Source organism: Oryx dammah, unplaced genomic scaffold, assembly GCF_014754425.2.
Source record: "Oryx dammah isolate SB20612 unplaced genomic scaffold, SCBI_Odam_1.1 HiC_scaffold_2, whole genome shotgun sequence".
Lineage (NCBI taxonomy): Eukaryota > Metazoa > Chordata > Mammalia > Artiodactyla > Bovidae > Oryx > Oryx dammah.
The window spans coordinates 27,603,665-27,623,753 of NW_024070186.1; the positions used below are offsets into that span (position 1 = coordinate 27,603,665).

A 20,089-nucleotide genomic window follows, 5' to 3' on the forward strand; every position below is an offset into this window, starting at 1 on the left:
CAACTTCTAACTTCCTTACTGAAAAACTCAAAGTTGGTCTAAAGATTTCCTATAATCAAAGCACAAATCTCTTTTAACAAATACTTTCAGACCCTGATCTTTGAGTCAAGACTTTAATTTTCACATTTTACCGTAACTCCTTAAATGTTTATTAAGTTTTCCCAACCCTAATTTATAATAAAATGTTACAATGAGTGAAGTTCAGCTGTAAGTACATAATTCATTTAAAAACAAAGCTGAAGTTTTATTGATGCAATTACCTCAAAACCATCTTCAATGCCATCTTCAGTAACTCCTTCATGTGTCTCCTGTGCAGCCAAGACTTTTTCTGACAGATATTTAAGGATAAAAAATGACTCCTCAGTTGCAATACAGACTAGCTCTCCAGAGTCAGACCAGAAAATCTGCGACATGACAAACAAAAAAACAGATAAACGATTTTAGAGTCTATGTGAATGTGACAAACTGCATATGCTGTTTCCTACAAGATTTATCTTCTTACATTAGGATAATAAGTAAGCACTTAATCTGACATATATATATATATGTACACACACACACATTTGGGAGGGTGGGCAGGGTGCTGCTATTTTATGTACAGAAATGGAAAGCCCTAAGGGAGGCAGGAAGAAACGCTGGCAGTAAGTGCCGGGTACACTGAGATTCAGAGGAGCACAAGAATATTCCCAGCTGCTCTTTAACAGTGTTTCTCCCTCCCTTCCACCCCCATTATGACCCCCACCCCAAACCTTTTTTAGGCATTGTTTCCCAATCACTTTCCTTTATCAAGTTTTATTATCACAGATACTACACATCTGAAAGTGAGAGTTGCTCAGTCATGTCGACTCTTTGCAGCCCCACGGACAGTAGCCTGCCAGGCTCCTCTGTCCATGGAATTCTCCAGGCAAGAATACTGGAGTGGGTAGCCGTTCCCTTCTCCAGGGGATCTTTCCAACTCAGGGATCAAACTCAGGTCTCCTACATTGCAGGCAGATTCGTTACTGACTGAGCCACCAGGGACGCCCACTATCCATCTATACATTGTGTAATACATAAACATACACACAGTACACAAGCACATAACATGTATGAACATATGAACATCTATGCTTTACAGACAGAATAGAGTACTTTTTCTCATCGACTGGTTTCAGGAACCGATATCTGTCCCCTTAAGGATGATGCCCCCCTTGCTGAGAATGCAGACTCTAGAAATCAGAACTGGGACCCTGGGAGCTACCTGTCTCCAAAGATAACTTCCTGACAATGAAAGCTCTCAAAGAAGCAGGCAGATCTAAAGGTAGAAAACTGTCACTGGTGAACGGCGCCTAAAGTTTTAACAGCCATTATCAGGTAACGTAGGCAAAGGCTTTCTGAACTGAGTGGGAGACTTGCAGGTCTTGCCACGCCAAGAACTCATTGACTTTTCCTCTTCAAAGCATTAAAGCCATTTAAAATACGACTAGCACTTGGCATCTGTACAACTCTTTATACTTTTCAAAAAGCCCAACATCTACTGCCTTATTCAAATACCCCAATCTTCCTTTTTAAAGCAATCCTGAGGTAAATGGCCCCATGTCCAGCAAAATGGGACAGGGACAGCAGGGTACCAGGGTATTTCTTGGCCTCAGGGACCCAGAGTTTGTCACAAAGAGGTACATTCCAACAACAGCAAAGATGGAAGCTCACGTGTTTGGGTTGAATTTCAATTCTGCGTATGAGTTCCGTATTTTCCCAGTCATAGAAAGCTAAACCATTTACAGACCTGACTCCCAGTAAGAAGCCTCCATAGATACCTACAAAGAACAACAAAATATTTTCAGATCTTTAGATGTTTTTGAGCGATTACAAAGTTTCTAAAATTGTATCATATATAAACAGCACTTACTTTCAGCTCCAAAGTCTGGTTTAAATGATTTTTTTTCCTTAAAGTTCTTAAATATCTTTACAACACTGTTGCTCTCTCTTATTGCATATCTGTGGGGAAAAGGAAAGCAATCATAACCTATTACATATATACTAAACTGTAATTCCACCAAATATTACAAGTATCTTCACATGTATTTAACTAGTGAATTACACAAAAATATAAAATTAATATCTGAAGATTCACTAATATATTTTTTTCCTAAGAGATCAGTGAACTGCTTACAGCTGGACAAATAATGAACAGGCTTCACAATGTCTATTATACAAATTACTAGGGCTTACAAATCATTTTAAAAGATCCAAATGTCCTTCAACAGGTGAATGAGTAAACCAACTGTCGTCTATGCATAAAATGGAATACTACTCTGCCAAAAAGGGAGCCAGTTATTGATCCATGCAACAAGCTGCTGTTTAGTCGCTCAGTCGTGTTTGACCCTTTGCAACCCCAGACTGTAGCCCGCCAGGCTCCTCTGTCCGTGGGATTCCACAGGCAAAAATACTGGAGTGGGTAGCCATTTCCTTCTCCAGGGGATCTTCCCAGATAAGAGATCAAACCTGCATTGCAGGCAGATTCGTTACCACTGAGCAATCTGGGAAGCCCATGTAACAACATGGATGCAGCTCAAATACATTATGCTGAGCCAAGCAAGCAGACGACAAGTGTATGCCGCCCAACCCCACTGACGAGACCCTAAAGGAGACAAACCTAGTCTAGCGCGGAACAAGGGTGGGGCGCTCACTGTAAGAGAAACAAGGGGACTGGTTTTGAGGTGACAGAAATGTTGACTGTGCTGGTGGTTACAGGTTACATCAATTTGTCCAAATTCGCTGATACACTTAAAACAGTGCCTTTTATTCTGTATAAATTATTCCTCAGTAAAAAGTAACTTAAAAAAAAACAAAAACTTTTATAAGTGGCTCACTAGTCAGTCATGCTTAGCAACAACTTAATAAACTGTGTAGACTCAGGCCTCTCTCTTAAAAGGGGTCTATGGCTGGATATTCAAGAGTACATGAGAAAGGGATGGAATAAGTACTTTGCTCCAACAGGAAGGATGCTGAACAGGGAGGGTCTGGGCTGGATAAACCTGAAAGAGGGAACTATCAAAACAGAGGGAGACGTGTGCTGAGAGAGGTATGGCAATTCACGAACTATAACTGTGCTCAAGGTAACAAAGTACTTTTTACTATATGGAACTGTGCATAAATGAGTTTATTTAGGAAACTGATGAAAAGATCTTACCTCTCAGTGACTTTTTTGTTAAAAACTAAAAAGCATGCATCTCACTGAGCAATGCTGAGGCCTAAGTTACCCACTGTTGGCAGAAGAGGGAACACAAAATACAGAGAAAACAAAACCAAGAAAACTATGAAGATGTAATTCAGTGTGTAGTCTGGAAAAAACCAAAACCCCCATGTTTATTACATGCACCAAACAGGAATCAAAAAGGAACCAGTCAGTAAATGTCTAGTATAATATTGAGAGGTAGATTTTTTTTCTGTTTTTAATGAGACAATTGTTTTAATGAGACAATTGTTTTTAATGAGACAATTATGAACATTTTTAATTCAGACAGAATTTGTTAAGAATGGGAGATAAGTAACATCATGAAAACTCATTTTCATGATGTTAAGTTTTTATCATGATTACATTAGAATATAGCATCTCTCCAAGTGGCTCAGATGAGGGCAGCAGCGACAGCTCAGGATACAGGTTCTGGGGTGGGGGTGGGACCTGCCAAGGTCTTTATCTGAGGGCCTACCCTGCCTTCAGCCCTGCCGTGGGCTCCACCAAGGAAAAACAGCTGTTGCGTCCCCAGTTTATTATTGGGTCAGACTGAGTGAGCCAGCTCAAAACTGAGTATAAAATGTTAAATGCAGCTCATGCTGCACATTTGCCCCTGACTATTCCGAAAGAGATGGGAATACCAGACCACCTGACCTGCCTCTTGAGAAACCTGTATGCAGGTCAGGAAGCAACAGTTAGAACTGGACATGGAACAACAGACTGGTTCCAAATAGGAAAAGGAGTATGTCAAGGCTGTAGATTGTCACCCTGCTTATTTAACTTATATGCAGAGTACATCATGAGAAACGCTGGGCTAGAAGAAGCACAAGCTGGAATCAAGATTGCCGGGAGAAATATCAATAACCTCAGATATGCAGATGACACCACCTTTATGGCAGAAAGTGAAGAGGAACTAAAAAGCCTCTTGATGAAAGTGAAACAAGAAAGTGAAAAAGTTGGCTTAAAACTCAACATTCAGAAAACGAAGATCATGGCATCTGGTCCCATCACTTCATGGGAAATAGGTGGGGAAACAGTGGAAACAGTGTCAGACTTTATTTTGGGGGGCTCCAAAATCACTGCAGATGATGAGTGCAGCCATGAAATTAAAAGACACTTACTCCTTGGAAGGAAAGTTATGACCAACCTAGATAGTATATTCAAAAGCAGAGACGTTACTTTGCTGACTAAGGTCCGTCTAGTCAAGGCTATGGTTTTCCAGTGGTCATGTATGGATGTGAGAGTTGGACTGTGAAGAAAGCTGAGTGCCAAAGAATTGATGCTTTTGAACTGTGGTGTTGGAGAAGACTCTTGAGAGTCCCTTGGACTGCAAGGAGATCCAACCAGTCCATCCTAAAGGAGATCGGCCCTGGGTGTTCTTTGGAAGGAATGATGCTAAAGTTGAAACTCCAATACTTTGGCCACCTCATGCGAAGAGTTGACTCACTGGAAAAGACTCTGATGCTGGCAGGGATTGGGGGCAGGAGGAGAAGGGGACGATAGAGGATGAGATGGCTGGATGGCATCACTGACTCAATGGACGTTACGTATGAGTGAACTCCGGGAGTTGGTGATGGACAGGGAGGCCTGGCGTGCTGCAGTTCATGGGGTCGCAAAGAGTCGGACACAACTGAGCAACTGAATTGAACTGAACCGAATCCTCCAACCCAGGTCTGGTGAGAACTGGTCTTCAACATGGAGCAGCACAGCCTACTGAGCCTTGCAGACCTCTTCAATACAGCTGCACACAGAATGTCCACTGGCAATCAGGGGCAGCTGATATGACACAGACAAAACTTACTCTGAAGAATCGTGGGCCCATGCGAACTCCTGGGCAGACCCAAAGCTCTTGTTCCTCAGTGCCATTGCTGTGTAGATGATGTACTCGCCGTCACCACATACCACAACAAACCTACAAGTTAGAAAAGCCAGGGTGGGGGGAAGTACAGAGGATCAATGACATGCAGAAGTTAAGAAACAATGATTTATCTTGTTTCTAATATGGTGAAATATTTCTAATAACAAATGTTATTTCAGTGGACTGTTACAAATGAACCTAATATCTTTTAAAGTTATATATTTCTTGGAATACAAAGCTAGACATAAATATTACACCCAACAAATCACAAGCATATTATGAAGATGAGGTTACTGCTAAAAATATTATTGCAATGGCCTCTCTTACAAACAAAGGGTCAGGAAGATAAGAAAGGCTGGAGACGTATAGGAGAGGACTCCAATAATTCAACTAGCATTTATTGAGTATTCAGATACCTGGAGTTTTGCTCATTACATCTATACAATAAGAAGGCATGATCTTCTTGCAAGGCTACCATCATTTTAAAGCTGATCATTCAAATAAATGAAAATATCTTATCCCACTTTTTAATGACTGTTAAATTTATGATATTTATAACAAACAGGGTATTTTTTAACATTTGTTAAGAAAAAAAGAATGTTGCATAGTCAAAACTTTCTCAACAGACATTGGCTGTTATCAGACTGCCAAAGGTGAAATGTAAAACTTAAGCAAAAATTGTTTTATGATATTAAGGGGAAAATATGTAATGTGTTCTTACTCTTCATAAGAAAACTTTATTGCAAGTAATTATGGAGACCATTTACTGAACAAGGCAGCATACTTGGTTTATATACTTGGTCTTTTTTAATACTCAGGACAACATTATAAAATGCTCAGATCTACTGTAAAGTAATTTTTAAAGCTTACACGTTTAAACTCATTGTATGAGAAACTTTTTTTCACAAGATGTTTAGCGCTTTACAAATCTTAAGGGAGAAACAAAGCTGATGATACAGAGAAGAAGCAGAATTATTACCTTTCCCAAAACTTTTTCAAAAGACAAAGACCTCACAACTCTTAAGAGCAATGAATCAGCAAATATTTAGACAGCACCTACTAAGTCTCAGGTAAGACAGGATTCTTGCCCTTGAAGGAGCATAAGGACATGTCATAAGGACGCATACCAATACATATGAAATAGAGTCAACACAAAACTATTCCACTGTTCAAAACTGTGTAGTGGGAAAGGCCAGGAAGACAATTATGCTTCACCGTTAATGCAGACAAGATCAACCGGCCTGGCTGCCTGCCACCATGTTGAGGACCGTGAGGCCAGGGCAAAAGCTCAATGAGGAATGCGCGTCACAGGGCAGGGCTGGGACAAGCTGTGGATATGCAAACACACATAGGCCCAGAGGGAGATTCTGGTGGTGGCTTACCGTCCGTTAGGATTGTGCTGAATAGTCTGAGGGTATATTTCACAACTGCCCATATCTTTTACTGCCAGTGGCAGTCTTTCTCCATCTTTAATTTCAGCATCTCCCATTGCTTTTAGGTTGGCCTGCTGGACTTCTGAATGTTTGGCCCAGATTATCTTTCCATTGGCATCCATGGACATGGCAGGTTCCTCCCGACCAAGCTGGAGGAATGACAAATGACTTTTAGCCACAAAAAAGAAAACAAATGATACTACAACAAAATAAACATTTTCTATTTTCATTTAATGGAGGGCTCCTTTCTTCCACTTAACTCTCCTCACCAGTACCTAATCTCTTTTAAGTACATAGCTCAATGACAGAGTGCCAGTTTAACAAAGCTGGTGACTTAGAAGAAAACTGCTCCCCCTGTATACCCTATTCAGAGACGGTGCAATGAGATTACCTTAACAATGATGCTCCCTTCATCATAGCCCAAAGCAACGTTATTGGACCCTCGCAGGCTGGCCACACACCATACTCTCTCCATTCCATAATTCAAAGTACTCTCAAGGCGATAGGTGCTTGAATGCCAAATACGCACGGTTCCTGAAAAAACAATGTGAATCAGCCATTTGACTTGAATACCCAACAGTGAACTGTCAGGTGGACCAGCCACGTGGAAGTCTTTATATTCAAACACAACACACTTCCTGGAAGCTTCATTTTTGATCTGAAGTCTGTGACTTTATAAAGCAACATAAACATATAATAGAAAGTGCATAACAAGCTAAAACAAAGAAATAAATTTTTATGTGTGAAGTAATGACTGGATTCCTGGGTACAGTGCCTACTACATGCCAGATGCTTATGTTATTTCTCCACATTCTTTCACTACGATCCTATGAGGTAGGTATTTCTATTCCCATTTCATAATGTACCCAAACCACACGTTTATGAAGTGGCAGAGCCTGAATCTGATCCTGGGCTTTTAGACTCCAAAGCACAGGCTTTTTCCATTTTCCCCTAGCACTTCTGGGTGTCCTCTTATGTACCTAACAGAGTCAAAACACATCAGAATCATGATGATAATGATAATAACAATGTCCTTGTACTCTTTTATAGCTTAAGTAATCTACTCTAATAAAAAATATCAAAATCTTTTGAAACTTCCAATGAAAATGCAGGGCACTTAAGCTGGCTTAAATATCCAGTCAGCAATGAATGATAAGCATAGGAATAAATATACATTTCTAACTTACCATCTTCTGAACCTGTGATGATGATTGGCAGCTCAGGATGAAAACTGGCACAAGACACATTTTGGGCATGTCCCTCCAGTGTCTGTACACAAGTTTTATTCTATAGTCAATACAGAGAAAACACTCTTATTAGTGGAAAACAATAACTCATCCTTAATTTTCCCAGAGCACAGATACACAATCAATGATAATGGTCGTAACAATCTGAACAATATTCAATACAGAGATTTTTGAAAGAGAATCATCTTATCGTGCACATGTTTTCTCACTGTTTGTTAGTACAGGCAAAAGTAACTATCATATTTAAAGAAGAAAACATACACAAACACCCCCCCCGAAAGAGCTGGTTTTCATCTAAGTATCAGTGCCCCAATTTCCTAAAATGTCTTTAATGTTTTTATTCTGCATTTAAACACAGATTTGAGTATCTCACTATAAGTGGTTTTCTAAGCCTAATTTTATTAACTATTCGTGGTTATTTTGATGTGAGAAACAAAAAAATAAAAATTTAAAATCTTGGAGATAAAAAGTATAGTAACAAGAGTTCATAATCAGGTTTACAAGAGTCTATGTGGCAAAATGACAGCACTATTGTGATGTCTGACATTAGTCACTACTGTGCTAGTTTTGAAATACAAATGAGGTCTGCCAATGAGGATACTAAAGGATGTAAGAATTCATTTTAATTAAAACCTTGAAATTTCTCATTTCTAGTAGTAAATGAAAAATAAACATGATGGCATTTTATTTTTAAAATCTTAATAAGCATTTGTTGTTATTTTCATGGGGAATTCTGAGACTACAGTTTAGGTGCAATTCATGATGCCTTAACTTATTATTATGCTCAAAACAGAGTTCAACAACCCAAGTTTGAACTGTCCTGTAAGAAACAGTGAGAAGTATATTTAACATAAGGCAAGTAAGCTATGAAAAAACTGTACCTGATAGTCCCATATTTTCACAAGACGGTCATCTGCTCCTGAGATGAGGTACGGCTTGTCACCACCACTGTAGTAATCAATGCAATTCACGCCTTTCTCATGTCCCTCCAGAGTGAAGTTTGGTGATGATGAGCCCAGCTGCCACACCTTCAGAGAGCAACAGCATCTGCCAGTCAACACGGGGCCTTCATTTCAGAAGGCAGCTTCACCACACCCCTGACAGGTCAAAGAAATGCCAAAGCCCAGGAGAGAAGCTGAAGAATGCTCATTTTTTCACCCCCTTGTTTGGGTTCTTTCTCCCTTTACTTGAATTTCCAGGGAGCAGAATCACTCTGGCATTCTCTGAAATGCCAATTTCCAGGCTTTATCCTTAGAGATTATGATTCAGTGGAACTACAATGAAGTTCAGGAATCTAGATTTTCAACAGACACCCCAGGTGTCTTGACTCTGAGAAACACTATTCTATGGGTAGGAAATGATGTTATGAGAGAGTTATTAATAACACAAAGCTAATGAAAATGGACTTAGTAAGATGTATTAAGAGGAAAAAAATTACTGCTTTAATCAAAAAATTTAAAGTATGAAAAAGCAGTCAAATATTACTACAGGACTGCTATTGAGCTTTGGAGAAGGAAATGGCAACCCACTCCAGTGTTCTTGCCTGGAGAATCCCAGGGACGGGGGAGCTTGGAGGGGGGCCGTCTGTGGGGTCGCACAGAGTTGGACACGACTGAAGTGACTTAGCAGCAGCAGCTATTGAGCTTTATCTTTACAAATATTTATTTTGTATGACTACTACATGGGAGGCCCTGTGGGGAGTATAAAAGTATGTAAACAAACTTTACTAGAGCCAAAGGTAAGACAATTTTGTCCTCAAGCTATATCTAATTTAGTGAAGAAACTTCTAAACTAATTTCAAAGTTTTCAACGTATGTCAAAAACAAGGATAATTCAGTAAAAGAAAAAAATAATAAAGTAAATCAAAGCCCTAAGATAGTCAACATATACCATTTAATAGTAAGTTGTCAGACAAACAGAAGATAACATTTTATATAAGTCAAAGGAAAACTAATAAAAATGTTATATAGAGGCAAGCCTATTCATGTAACCAAAGTTAAATCTATGCATATAGAAATATTTTAAATACTATACTGGGAAAAGGAATATATTTTTACTCACTGCAACATGTATTAAGCATCTAATACAGACAGGGCACTGTGCTGCTTGCTAATGTGTGTCTCCTTGTGGGAGGAGGGTAACATACGGTTCCTGCCCCAAACATCAACATTTCGGGAATAAAGACTTCCCATTATTATTCAACAGGAAGGCCATAATAGAGGCGCCCCAAAATGCAAGGAATGGGATGAGAATGGCTCTGTCTAGGGGTGAAATGGATGTCTGAAGGGAGCTTCTCAGAGTAAATAACTGCTAAGCCTTGAAAGATGAGTAATTCTCCAGAGGAAAAGAAATCAATAAGGGAGAATAAAGAATACTGTAGGCAGAGGGACCAGCTGAATGAGGTAAGGTTCTGTGAACATTCACGGCTTCTCGAGAAAACGGTGAGGAGACCAGGTTTACAGGAGATGTCTCGTAACATTAGCTAAGGTTGGTCTTGCAAACCCTTATATTCCATACCAAGGCATCTGGACTTTACCCTTAGATTGGGAACTGACAAGATGGAACCCACGTTTTAGAAAGATAACTGGCAGTGGTATGGAGAAATGGAGTAAGAAAAAGAGAATGGAGGTAAATGAAATAGATTAATAATCTGCAGAAGGCAACAGCAAATATACTAACAAAGAGGAAAACAGTGACCTAGAGAAGACACAGGCATTTTCTTATTCTGGGTTTGCAGAGGTTTAAAACTCTTACTATATATTGCTTCCACATGGAGAAACACCCCTCCATTAAGAGCACTGAGTTGCCACACCATTTTTTCTAAACAGAATATGCCCTTCTGAATCAAAATAAGAAGTCCTATTTTGCTTCAAAATGAGCTTTTGAGAGAAACTTCTCAGATGGGAAGCCAGCAGAAAAATACCTAACACAATTATATCTCACCAACAAGCATAACTGACACAAACAATGGGCACCTTACCTTGATTGTCCTGTCCAAAGAAGCACTGGCAAACTGGTTGTTATCTTTAGGGTTGATTACAATCTGCATTACATAATGGGTGTGTCCTTCAAACACTTGTGAGCAAGACCATTTTTTATCCCAGTCCCAGAGTTTAATAAGCATGTCATCTAGACCAAAAGAAAGTCTCCAGTTAGTTGCAATATCTATTTCTTTCATTCAGAACTAAGGTGCAGAATCTCTGTGCATTTTTAAGGAAGAAAATCTAACACAAATCATATATTCCATGACTTACAGACACAGAATCAGAATTGAACAGATTTTTCAAAATGCTTATTCTAAGAATAGTTTTAACTTTCTGAAGAATGGAGATAAAAGAGATTACTAATAGCAAATATACAAACTTCATGGAAGAAATTTAAAACAAACTCAATGGGTTTTACAGAATGATGAAAGAGTAACACAAGTTTAATTAGAGTCTAAGTATGACTGAATAATGATGACAATGACTATTTCAGAAACAAGCATTTCTCTTTTAATCAGTTCAGTTGCTTAGTCATGTCTGACTCTTTTCGACCCCATGGACTGCAGCACGCCAGGCTTCAGTTGGTTAAAAAAAGTTCTGAATTACTTCTCAATTTCTAACTTAAAAATGTTTCAAAGCGCTATTACCAATTCAGTGCAACTTGTTTTAACCGCCTTCCAAAAAGCTCCACTGCTTTATACATAATATCAAGGTGCAAACTAGTCTGAATATAAAGATAAAACTGACTAGAGTATATGGCAATCTGCCAAAAACTCACTCACTCAGCACATAAATCAGCTTTCTATTCAGCAGATGTTCCGGCATCTAGACCTTCAGGTCTTCCCTGACAGGAACTGGAGCAACTGCTACACAAATCCTAAGTAGAGCTGATATTCATTAAAATACAAAAGCAAGCAGCACTGATAGCATGTTAATGGATTTAAATAGTTTAAAGGCTGCTTGGAATCACAACTCTACTTGTAACAGCAGTAAATGAATTGCATGTCTCACAAAATGAAAATGAATTACTCAAAGAGACCTACATGACCAAAAGGGGTCATCTCTTACCACTGCTGGTTAGAATGAAAGGCTGGGTTGGATGAACAGCAATGCAGCGAATGTAGTCTGAATGTGCCTCAAACATGTGAACTCTCTCCAGAGTGTTGTAATTGAATACTCTAATCTGCATGTCATCCTAGAAATGAAAATTTAAAAACCATCATTACTCTTATGAAGTAAACTGCACAAAAAAATACACTACAGGCTCAAGGTATAAAGTTCAGGGTTCAAAACACTGCACTCATTAACAAAAGAAAGCAAGAATCAAAATTCTGCAACTCATTTAGGTAATCACTGACCAATTCATAAATGGGATTAGAAATTCACATGCTTACTTACCGCTCCTGTTACAACCCAATTCTTCCTTGCAACAAACTTTGCAGCTCGGACAGGAAGATCACATACTTCAAATGTTTTCACCAGTGTCTTAAAAATGTAACAAGAACATACCACTTTGAGTTATGAAAAAACAACTGAAAAATCTATTCTGTTATATTTAAAACATCCAATTATTTAGATCACTTCTAATCTTAAAAATATTCTCTAGCTAAAATATAAAAGCAGTCGAATGGAAAACATTGACCAATCATCTTTTCTTTAACAGATTCAAACCTAAAATACTTATAAAAGAAAAAAGAAAGCAAATATCCACAAGATGAAGTTCCCCATCCTCTGTGCTCCAGTCCTTCCCTACTTCTCTAGCCTCATCCTTAGCTACTCTCAGCCTTACCTTTGCTCCCATTCCCTCCACCTGAAAACCCACCCAAAGAACCTTATACTCCACTTTCACAACATAGCACTTTCATAATTATATGCTTAATGTCAGTCTTTCCTGCTAAGCCCCCTGAGGGTGGGAATCTTGTTCACCACTGTATACCTAGAACCTAAGAACAGCAGATGAAAAACCACCCATGTGTAATAAGTATTTATTGAACGAATTAGCTCTTAGTTTTCTTTTAAAAATTAAACCCATAAACTTGTAAAATAAACATAAACAATATACATTCTTTTGTATACTTCAGCAAGATACTTCCATACAGAAGCTGTTTCTTTTTAGTGATGAACTAAGTGATTCCTAATTCTTCACAGTGATTAAGACGTCCTTTAAAGCTGCTCAGAATACAATTATATACACAGGATAGAAAGCTGCTCAGAAAAGAATTATACACACAGGATAAAGGTGGAAAACTAGAAGACCGTGCCAGAAAGAACAGCAATGAATACATTTCTTTGTCCTCCCACTTTGATATTCTAAAAGTCAAACTATCCCTTTAAAAAAATTATTTCATTTTTTTTTTATATATATAGTTTATTTTTTGGCTGTTCTGGGTCTTCACTGCTGCACAGGTTTTTCTCTAGTTGTGGAGAGTGGGGGCTCTTCTCTAGTTTTTGTGCATGGGGCTCTCATCGTAGTGGCCTTTCTTAAAGCAGAGCACAGGCTCAAGGGTGCACAGGCTTGAGCAGTTGTGGCACGTGGGCTCAGCTGTTGCGGCTCCTAGGCTCTGGAGCACAGAGTCAATAGCTGTGGTGCACGGGCTTAGCTGCTCTGCAGTATGTGGGATCCTTCTGGATCGGGGATTGAATCCATGTCTCCTGCATTGACAGGTTGATTCTTTACCACTGAGCCACCAGGGAAGCCCCAAACTATCACTTTTCTATATCTGTTTCTGTACTAGAGAATAGTGAAAAGAGCATATTATGATTGATTAACCATGTGTACCAAATTTAAAAATAGGAATTGGTGTTGAGCCCAATCTGGCTTCCTGAGCAAGACCTCAAAGATTCTTCAGAAAGACTGAATAAGTGGGGACATGAGCTCCAACCTGCACAATCATTACCAGCTGACTCTGATACAGACACACGTGAGCAGGCAGAACATGCAACTACAAGATGACATGGTAATGCACAAAAGCTCTTACTTCAGTTCAGTCACTCAGTTGTGTCCAACACTTTGTGACCCCATGAACCAGAGCACACCAGGCCTCTCTGTCTATCACCAACTCCTGGAGTTTACCCAAACTCATGTCCATTGAGCTGGTGATGCCATCCAACCATTTCATCCTCTGTTGTCCCCTTCTCCTCCTGCCCTCAATCCTTCCCAGCATCAGGGTCTTTTCAAATAAGTCAACTCTTCACATCAGGTGGCCAAAGTATTGGAGTTTCAGCTTCAACATCAGTCCTTCCAATGAACACCCAGGACTGATCTCCTTTAGGATGGACTGGCTGGATCTCCTTATAGTCCAAGGGACTCTCAAGAGTCTTCTCCAACACCACAGTTCAAAAGCATCAATTCTTCGGTGCTCAGCTTTCTTTATAGTTCAACTCTCACATCCATACATGACCACTGGAAAAACTATACCCTTGACTAGACAGACCTTTGTTGACAAAGTAATGTCTCTACTTTTTAATATGCTGTCTAGGTTGGTCATAACTTCCCTTCCAAGGAGTAAGCATCTTTTAATTTCATGGCTACAGTCACCATCTGAAGTGATTTTGGAGCCCAGAAAAATAAAGTCAGCCACTGTTTTCCCATCTATTTGCCATGAAGTGATGGGACTGGATGCCATGATCTTCATTTTCTGAATGCTGAGCTTTAAGCCAACTTTTTCACTCTCCTCTTTCACTTTCATCAAGAGGCTTTTTAGTTCTTCACCTTCTGCCATAAGCGTGGTGTCATCTGCATATGTGAGGTTATTGATATTTCTCCCGGCAATCCTGATTTCGTCTTATGCTTCATCCAGCCCAGCATTTCTCATGATGTACTCTGCATATAAGTTAAATGAGAAGGGTGACAATCTACAACCTTGACGTACTCCTTTTCCTATTTGGAACCAGTCTGTTGTTCCATGTCCAGTTCTAACTGTTGCTTCCTGACCTGCATACAGGTTTCTCAAGAGGCAGGTCAGGTGGTCTGGTATTCCCATCTCTTTCAGAATTTTCCACAGTTTATTGTGATCCACACAGTTGAAGGCTTTGGCATAGTCAATAAAGCAGAAATAGATGTTTTTCTGGAACTCTCTTGCTTTTTCGATGACCCAGAAGGTGTTGGCAATTTGTTCTCTGGTTCCTCTGCCTTTTCTAAAACCAGCTTGAACATCTCGAAGTTCATGGTTCACATACTGCTGAAACCTGGCTTGGAGAATTTTGAGCATTACTTTACTAACCTGTGAGATGAGTGCAATTGTGTGGTAGTTTGAGCATTCTTTGGCATTGCCTTTCTTTGGGATTGGAATGAAAACTGACCTTTTCCAGTCCTGTGGCCACTGCTGAGTTTTCCATATTTGCTGACATATTGAGTGCAGCATTTTCACAGCATCATCTTTCAGGATGTGAAATAGCTCAACTGGAATTCCATCACCTCCACTAGCTTTGTCATATTGATGCTTCCTAAGGCCCACTTGACTTCACATACCAGGATGTCTGGCTCTAGGTGAGTGATTACACCACTGTGATTATCTGGGTCGTGAAGTTCTTTTTTGTATAGTTCTTCTATGTATTCTTGCCACCTCTTCTTAATATCTTCTGCTTCTGTTAGGTCCATACAGTGTCTGTGCTTTACTGAGCCCATCTTTGCATGAAATGTTCCCTTGGTATCTCTAATTTTTTTGAAGAGATTGCTAGCCTTTCCCATTCTATTGTTTTCCTTTATTTCTTTGCATTGATTGCTGAGGATGGCTTTCTTATCTCTCCTTGCTATTCTTTGGAACTCTGCATTCAAATGGGTATATCTTTCCTTTTCTCTTTTGCTTGTCACTTCTCTTCTTTTCACAGCTATTTGTAAGGCCTCTTAAGGAGGCAACAAACTCAGGGATCTGCTGAGCAGTAAAAAATGAAGCAGCCACAGCACTAACAGTCATGGTTCAGGCCTACGTTAAGTGCTGTTGCTGATACAAATGACCTAAGGGATGGTCTTCCTACCCCAGAAGCTAAACAAGATAAAGAGGATGAAATACTACACACTCAACATATAGATCACCAATAAGAAGTAAGTAAATAAATACTTGTATCGTGCCTGACAGGTTTCATACACAATTTTATCTAATTTGATTTAATCATTCTGACAATCCTGTGAAGTAGAAAGGCAACATATCATTTTCATTTAGGTAAGTAAATCAAGCCTCAACATGGTTAAGTCTTGCCCACATCATTTAATTAGCAGGATGGCTTCAAATTCTAACATACTGATTTTTTAACTGCTGCACCCATCACTGCAAAGAGTATATAATTCCTCATTTGAAATTCAAGAACATTTGAATTTACTCCCTAAAACCTTTTCGGCTCTCTCAAGCATCTTGCTCTCCATATACACGAGTGCCAAGTAACTTTTGTTGGTGATAAAGGAAGAAAAGCAGGGAGATCCAAAACAAATCAACCATTCAACAAGACTTACTGAATATCTACTATGAGCCTGACTGTCAGGTGCCCACTTGAAATAACAATGGGAAGTAACACTAGGAAAAACACTAGGAAAATCACTAGGGATTTTCCTCCGAAACCTGAAGGGTTTCCTTCAGAACCATCTTTTCTTGAAGGAAAGAAGGAAATTTTAAAAATTACCAATGAGATGAATTATAAAGGGGGAAGCAGATGGCCCTGCAGAAGGGCACAGAAGGGTACAAAAACAAAGATGAAGCAAAGTAGATGACCTGAATCAAGCAGTTACATTATAGTAAAAATAAGGGAAGTACACCTGGGCTTTAGAGCACACCATAGTGAGAGGAAGGAGAGTGAGAGATGGTGAAATGGAGCTGACAGAGGGAACCTCTAGGAAGCATGGCGGGGGTGGGGGAGGCACCAATATATCTGTTAAGCACAAAATCAGAAAGATTTTTAACATTTGGATAGAATAGACCCTCTACCCCACCAAAAGCACTTAGCAAACATCCTTTCTAAATCAAGGCAAAAGGAATTCATAAGACTTGAAACTGCAGAGGACAGAAATTCTGAATTAGTGACATACTGATAAATGGAAAGTTTATTATCCAGTAGTTCAACACACAGTTACTGAGCACTATTGTGTGTCAGGTACCGTCAGGCCCTGGGATACAGCAGAGAACAAAATGTTCATGCGGATAAAATATCACAGGTGGGGTCCTGGTTGAATGTGCAGTCCTTACTCTTTCATTAGAATGATATAAGCTGAAAGGGTGGTTTTAAGTTTACTTTTGAACTTGGTTCCTCCTAAGGCCTATTTTTGCCATCTTAAACCCCTCAAATGTGAATTTTATCTGGATTTTAAAAACTTAACCTCGGATGTTGGGGATAATTACTGTATAAATAGACACAAAAGTGTACAGCATAGTGCTGACTATATGTTCTATACGTTGAAAGAAAAAGATTAAGGATGGCCAAAAAAGACTGGAAAAGATAAACTAAGTTGAAATATATATTACTTACTCAGAGGAAAGCATTTAAGACAGATAATCTGTAAAAGACATATTTCTACATGTAATGAAAAGCTGACTGCAAACACCTCTCTGATATTGTCTATAATCTGTATAGCTGCCTGAAAGTTATCTGCACCATGCACTATATTAAGCATGTGGGGGAAAATTAGTAAAAGTAAAAATCCCATTTTTAAGATTTTTAGAATACTCACTGAATGGAAAATTAAGTACCATTAAATACTATTATCTAGAGCAAGTGATCTTATATTGGTCAGTTTCTTCAAAGAAGAGCTAATACTACCTACATGAGAACTTAATATTTCAATATTGGATACAATGAGTCCAGAACAGTTTCTCCCACAAGCTCTATCTTCATAAATGTTAGCTTATCTTTATTAAAAATACTTTGTACCAATTTATTTGGAAAAGCAGCACACACACACACACACACACACACACACACACACACACTACCATTTATCCTCTGTCATTATAAACAGTCTAAGACAGTATTTCTAATACAGTCCGTAAAAATTTCTACCTGTGTTTCATGATTCCAAACGCACACGCTACCATTGTAAAGACTGGCCAACATCCATGGCTCTGTAGGATGCAAATCCACACTCTTAACTCGATCAGATCGAGCAGTAAGTTTTCTCTTGATATCAAGTCGCAGCGGCTAAGGACAAACAACATGAAAAACAAGCAAACAAAATGTTATATTGCTACGTCAAATGAAACATGTTTGTGATCTTAAGTAAAAACAGTGCATTAACATGCCTACAAAACAATTCAGTTTTTACTTTGCGAAACTGCAGCCACAGTTTAAAGTCTAAAGCACCTACTTATTCACTCATACAATACAAAAAATACGAGTATTTAAAAAACTTCAACTTACAGCAGCACTTGTCAATCTTTTTGGTTTACAGACACTTTTATAGTATTAATTTTTGAGGACTTAAAAAGCTTCTGTTTATATAAAGGGTAAAATGTGAAAGGGTTAGTTGCTCCGTTGTGTCCAACTCTTTTACAACCCCATGGACTGTAGCCCACCAGGCTCCTCTGTCCATGGAATTCTCCAGGCAAGAATACTGGAGTGGATTGCCATTCCCTTCTCTAGAAGATCTTCCCAATTCAGGGATCGAACCCGAGTCTCCTGTATTACAGGCAGATTCTTTACATTTGAGCCACCTTATTTATGTAGATTATATTTATTAATATTTATCATGTTAAAAATTAAAACTGAGACAACTTTAAAATATTCATGTATTAATTCATTTTCAAAAACAAACTAAACCTATTCACGTTAAATTAAATAAATAACTACAGCTTTGAAAGAAATTTAGTGATAAGAGTAGCAATGTTTACAGTTTTTCAGAACTCTTGAAATTCTGACTTAACAGAAGACAGTTCATTTCTCGTATCTACTTCGGCCCTCAATATGTTGTGATATGTTGTTTTGGTTGACATATGAGAAAAAAAAGAAACAAACCTGGCTCATAGATACAGAGAACAACAGATTGGAAGCTCCCAGAGGTGGAGTGTAGAAGAGGGAGAAATAGGTAGAGGGGGTCAAAAGGTACAAACTTCCAGTTATAAAGTAAATCATGGAGATGTAATGTACAGCAAAGCAGTTAATACAGTGTTGCATATTTGACAGTTGCTAAGAGAGCAGATCTTAAAATGTTCTCATTACAAGAAAAAAACACAAAAACACACAATTTTGTAACTATGTATGGTGACAAATGTTAACTGGACTTATTGTGGTGATTGTTTTATTATATATAAATATCAAATTATTATATTAGACACCTAAAACTAATATAATGTCAATTATACTTTTACTATTTTTTAAAATTGAGTTCTTCAGAGAATAGTAGATTTATTTCGGCAATAGTGTTATTAATAGTAAATGCTAGATGATGTAATGTGGGATCATTAAGGGCCATGTCCATGAAGGGCTCTGGAGTCAAATGGGAATGTTTATAATATTTTAATGGATTTAAGTTATAATAACCAAATGGAAATTAGGAGAATTTTGAACCAAAGCTAAAATACTCTCTCTTGTCATAAATACTAATAGTTTAAAACAGCATTTTTCAACCTGGATTTGTCATCCAAACCACAGGAAAAAAAATGATCTGAATAACTATTTTCTCAGTTCTTCCAAGGATGGCTTTTCAGGAGAGAAGTTAATTCATTATACACACTGATGGCTTATGGCAGTAGTCTCAGTTCTCTCCTGGAAGCAGATATGAGGAAGACTGATTTAAAACCTGTTTCTCCTTCAGCAGGTTTTAAACACAACCTAAGAGTTTACTTGGCAAGTTGAGTTACCAATAAATTTTTATTTTTGCTATCTTCCATGATGTTCATGAATGAGAGAGAAATTTAACATTACTTTTCTACACAAATGAAGCCTGCTAAATGATTTCAGCAGAGGTAATTTCCGGAGACAAAGCAAAGACCTCACAAGGCTCTTATTCATTGTTTCGGACATCTATCAAATCTGGGTCACTGACTACTTCGAACCTGGTTCTCACTTCTATAAATGCCTCCCCTACTTCTGGCAACAACCTCCCCCTCTTACTTTCCTTTAAAAGATCTAAGTTCTCTGGCTCTTCAAAATCGCCGCAAAAATATCTTCTCCATCTCAAACTTTCTACTTTCAAACCATTATCTTCACATTCCTTCCTGAAGCAGGACTTTTCACTTCATCTATTTCTGAATATTGCCCCATTAAGTACCTTCACCAATATTAACTTTTTTTCTGGTCTCTCCATAGTTAGCAAACACGATGTGTCTATTATATGCCAGGAATCATGGTGGGAGTTTAACATAAGCCAGCATATCTCATACTTTTTCTCCAGCAAATGAGGAAATTGTACACTTTTAAACTATGCA

The 20,089-nt window shown here is 38.5% G+C and overlaps 1 protein-coding gene across 1 annotated transcript in view; it reads right to left on the reverse strand.

Moving 5' to 3' along the window:
* Nucleotides 1-20,089, reverse strand: part of COPB2 (COPI coat complex subunit beta 2) — a 34,750-nt gene that overhangs the window by 11,642 nt on the left and 3,019 nt on the right. Inside the window, exons 2-13 of the mRNA XM_040233758.1 lie at nt 17,727-17,864; nt 12,138-12,224; nt 11,808-11,934; nt 10,736-10,884; nt 8,637-8,783; nt 7,696-7,795; nt 6,900-7,042; nt 6,458-6,657; nt 5,019-5,129; nt 1,889-1,977; nt 1,690-1,796; nt 261-404 (exon numbers count right to left, since the gene is read on the reverse strand). Of these exons, the coding sequence (XP_040089692.1) occupies nt 261-404; nt 1,690-1,796; nt 1,889-1,977; nt 5,019-5,129; nt 6,458-6,657; nt 6,900-7,042; nt 7,696-7,795; nt 8,637-8,783; nt 10,736-10,884; nt 11,808-11,934; nt 12,138-12,224; nt 17,727-17,864 (1,542 nt within the window). The remainder of the gene's footprint in view (nt 1-260; nt 405-1,689; nt 1,797-1,888; nt 1,978-5,018; nt 5,130-6,457; nt 6,658-6,899; nt 7,043-7,695; nt 7,796-8,636; nt 8,784-10,735; nt 10,885-11,807; nt 11,935-12,137; nt 12,225-17,726; nt 17,865-20,089) is intronic.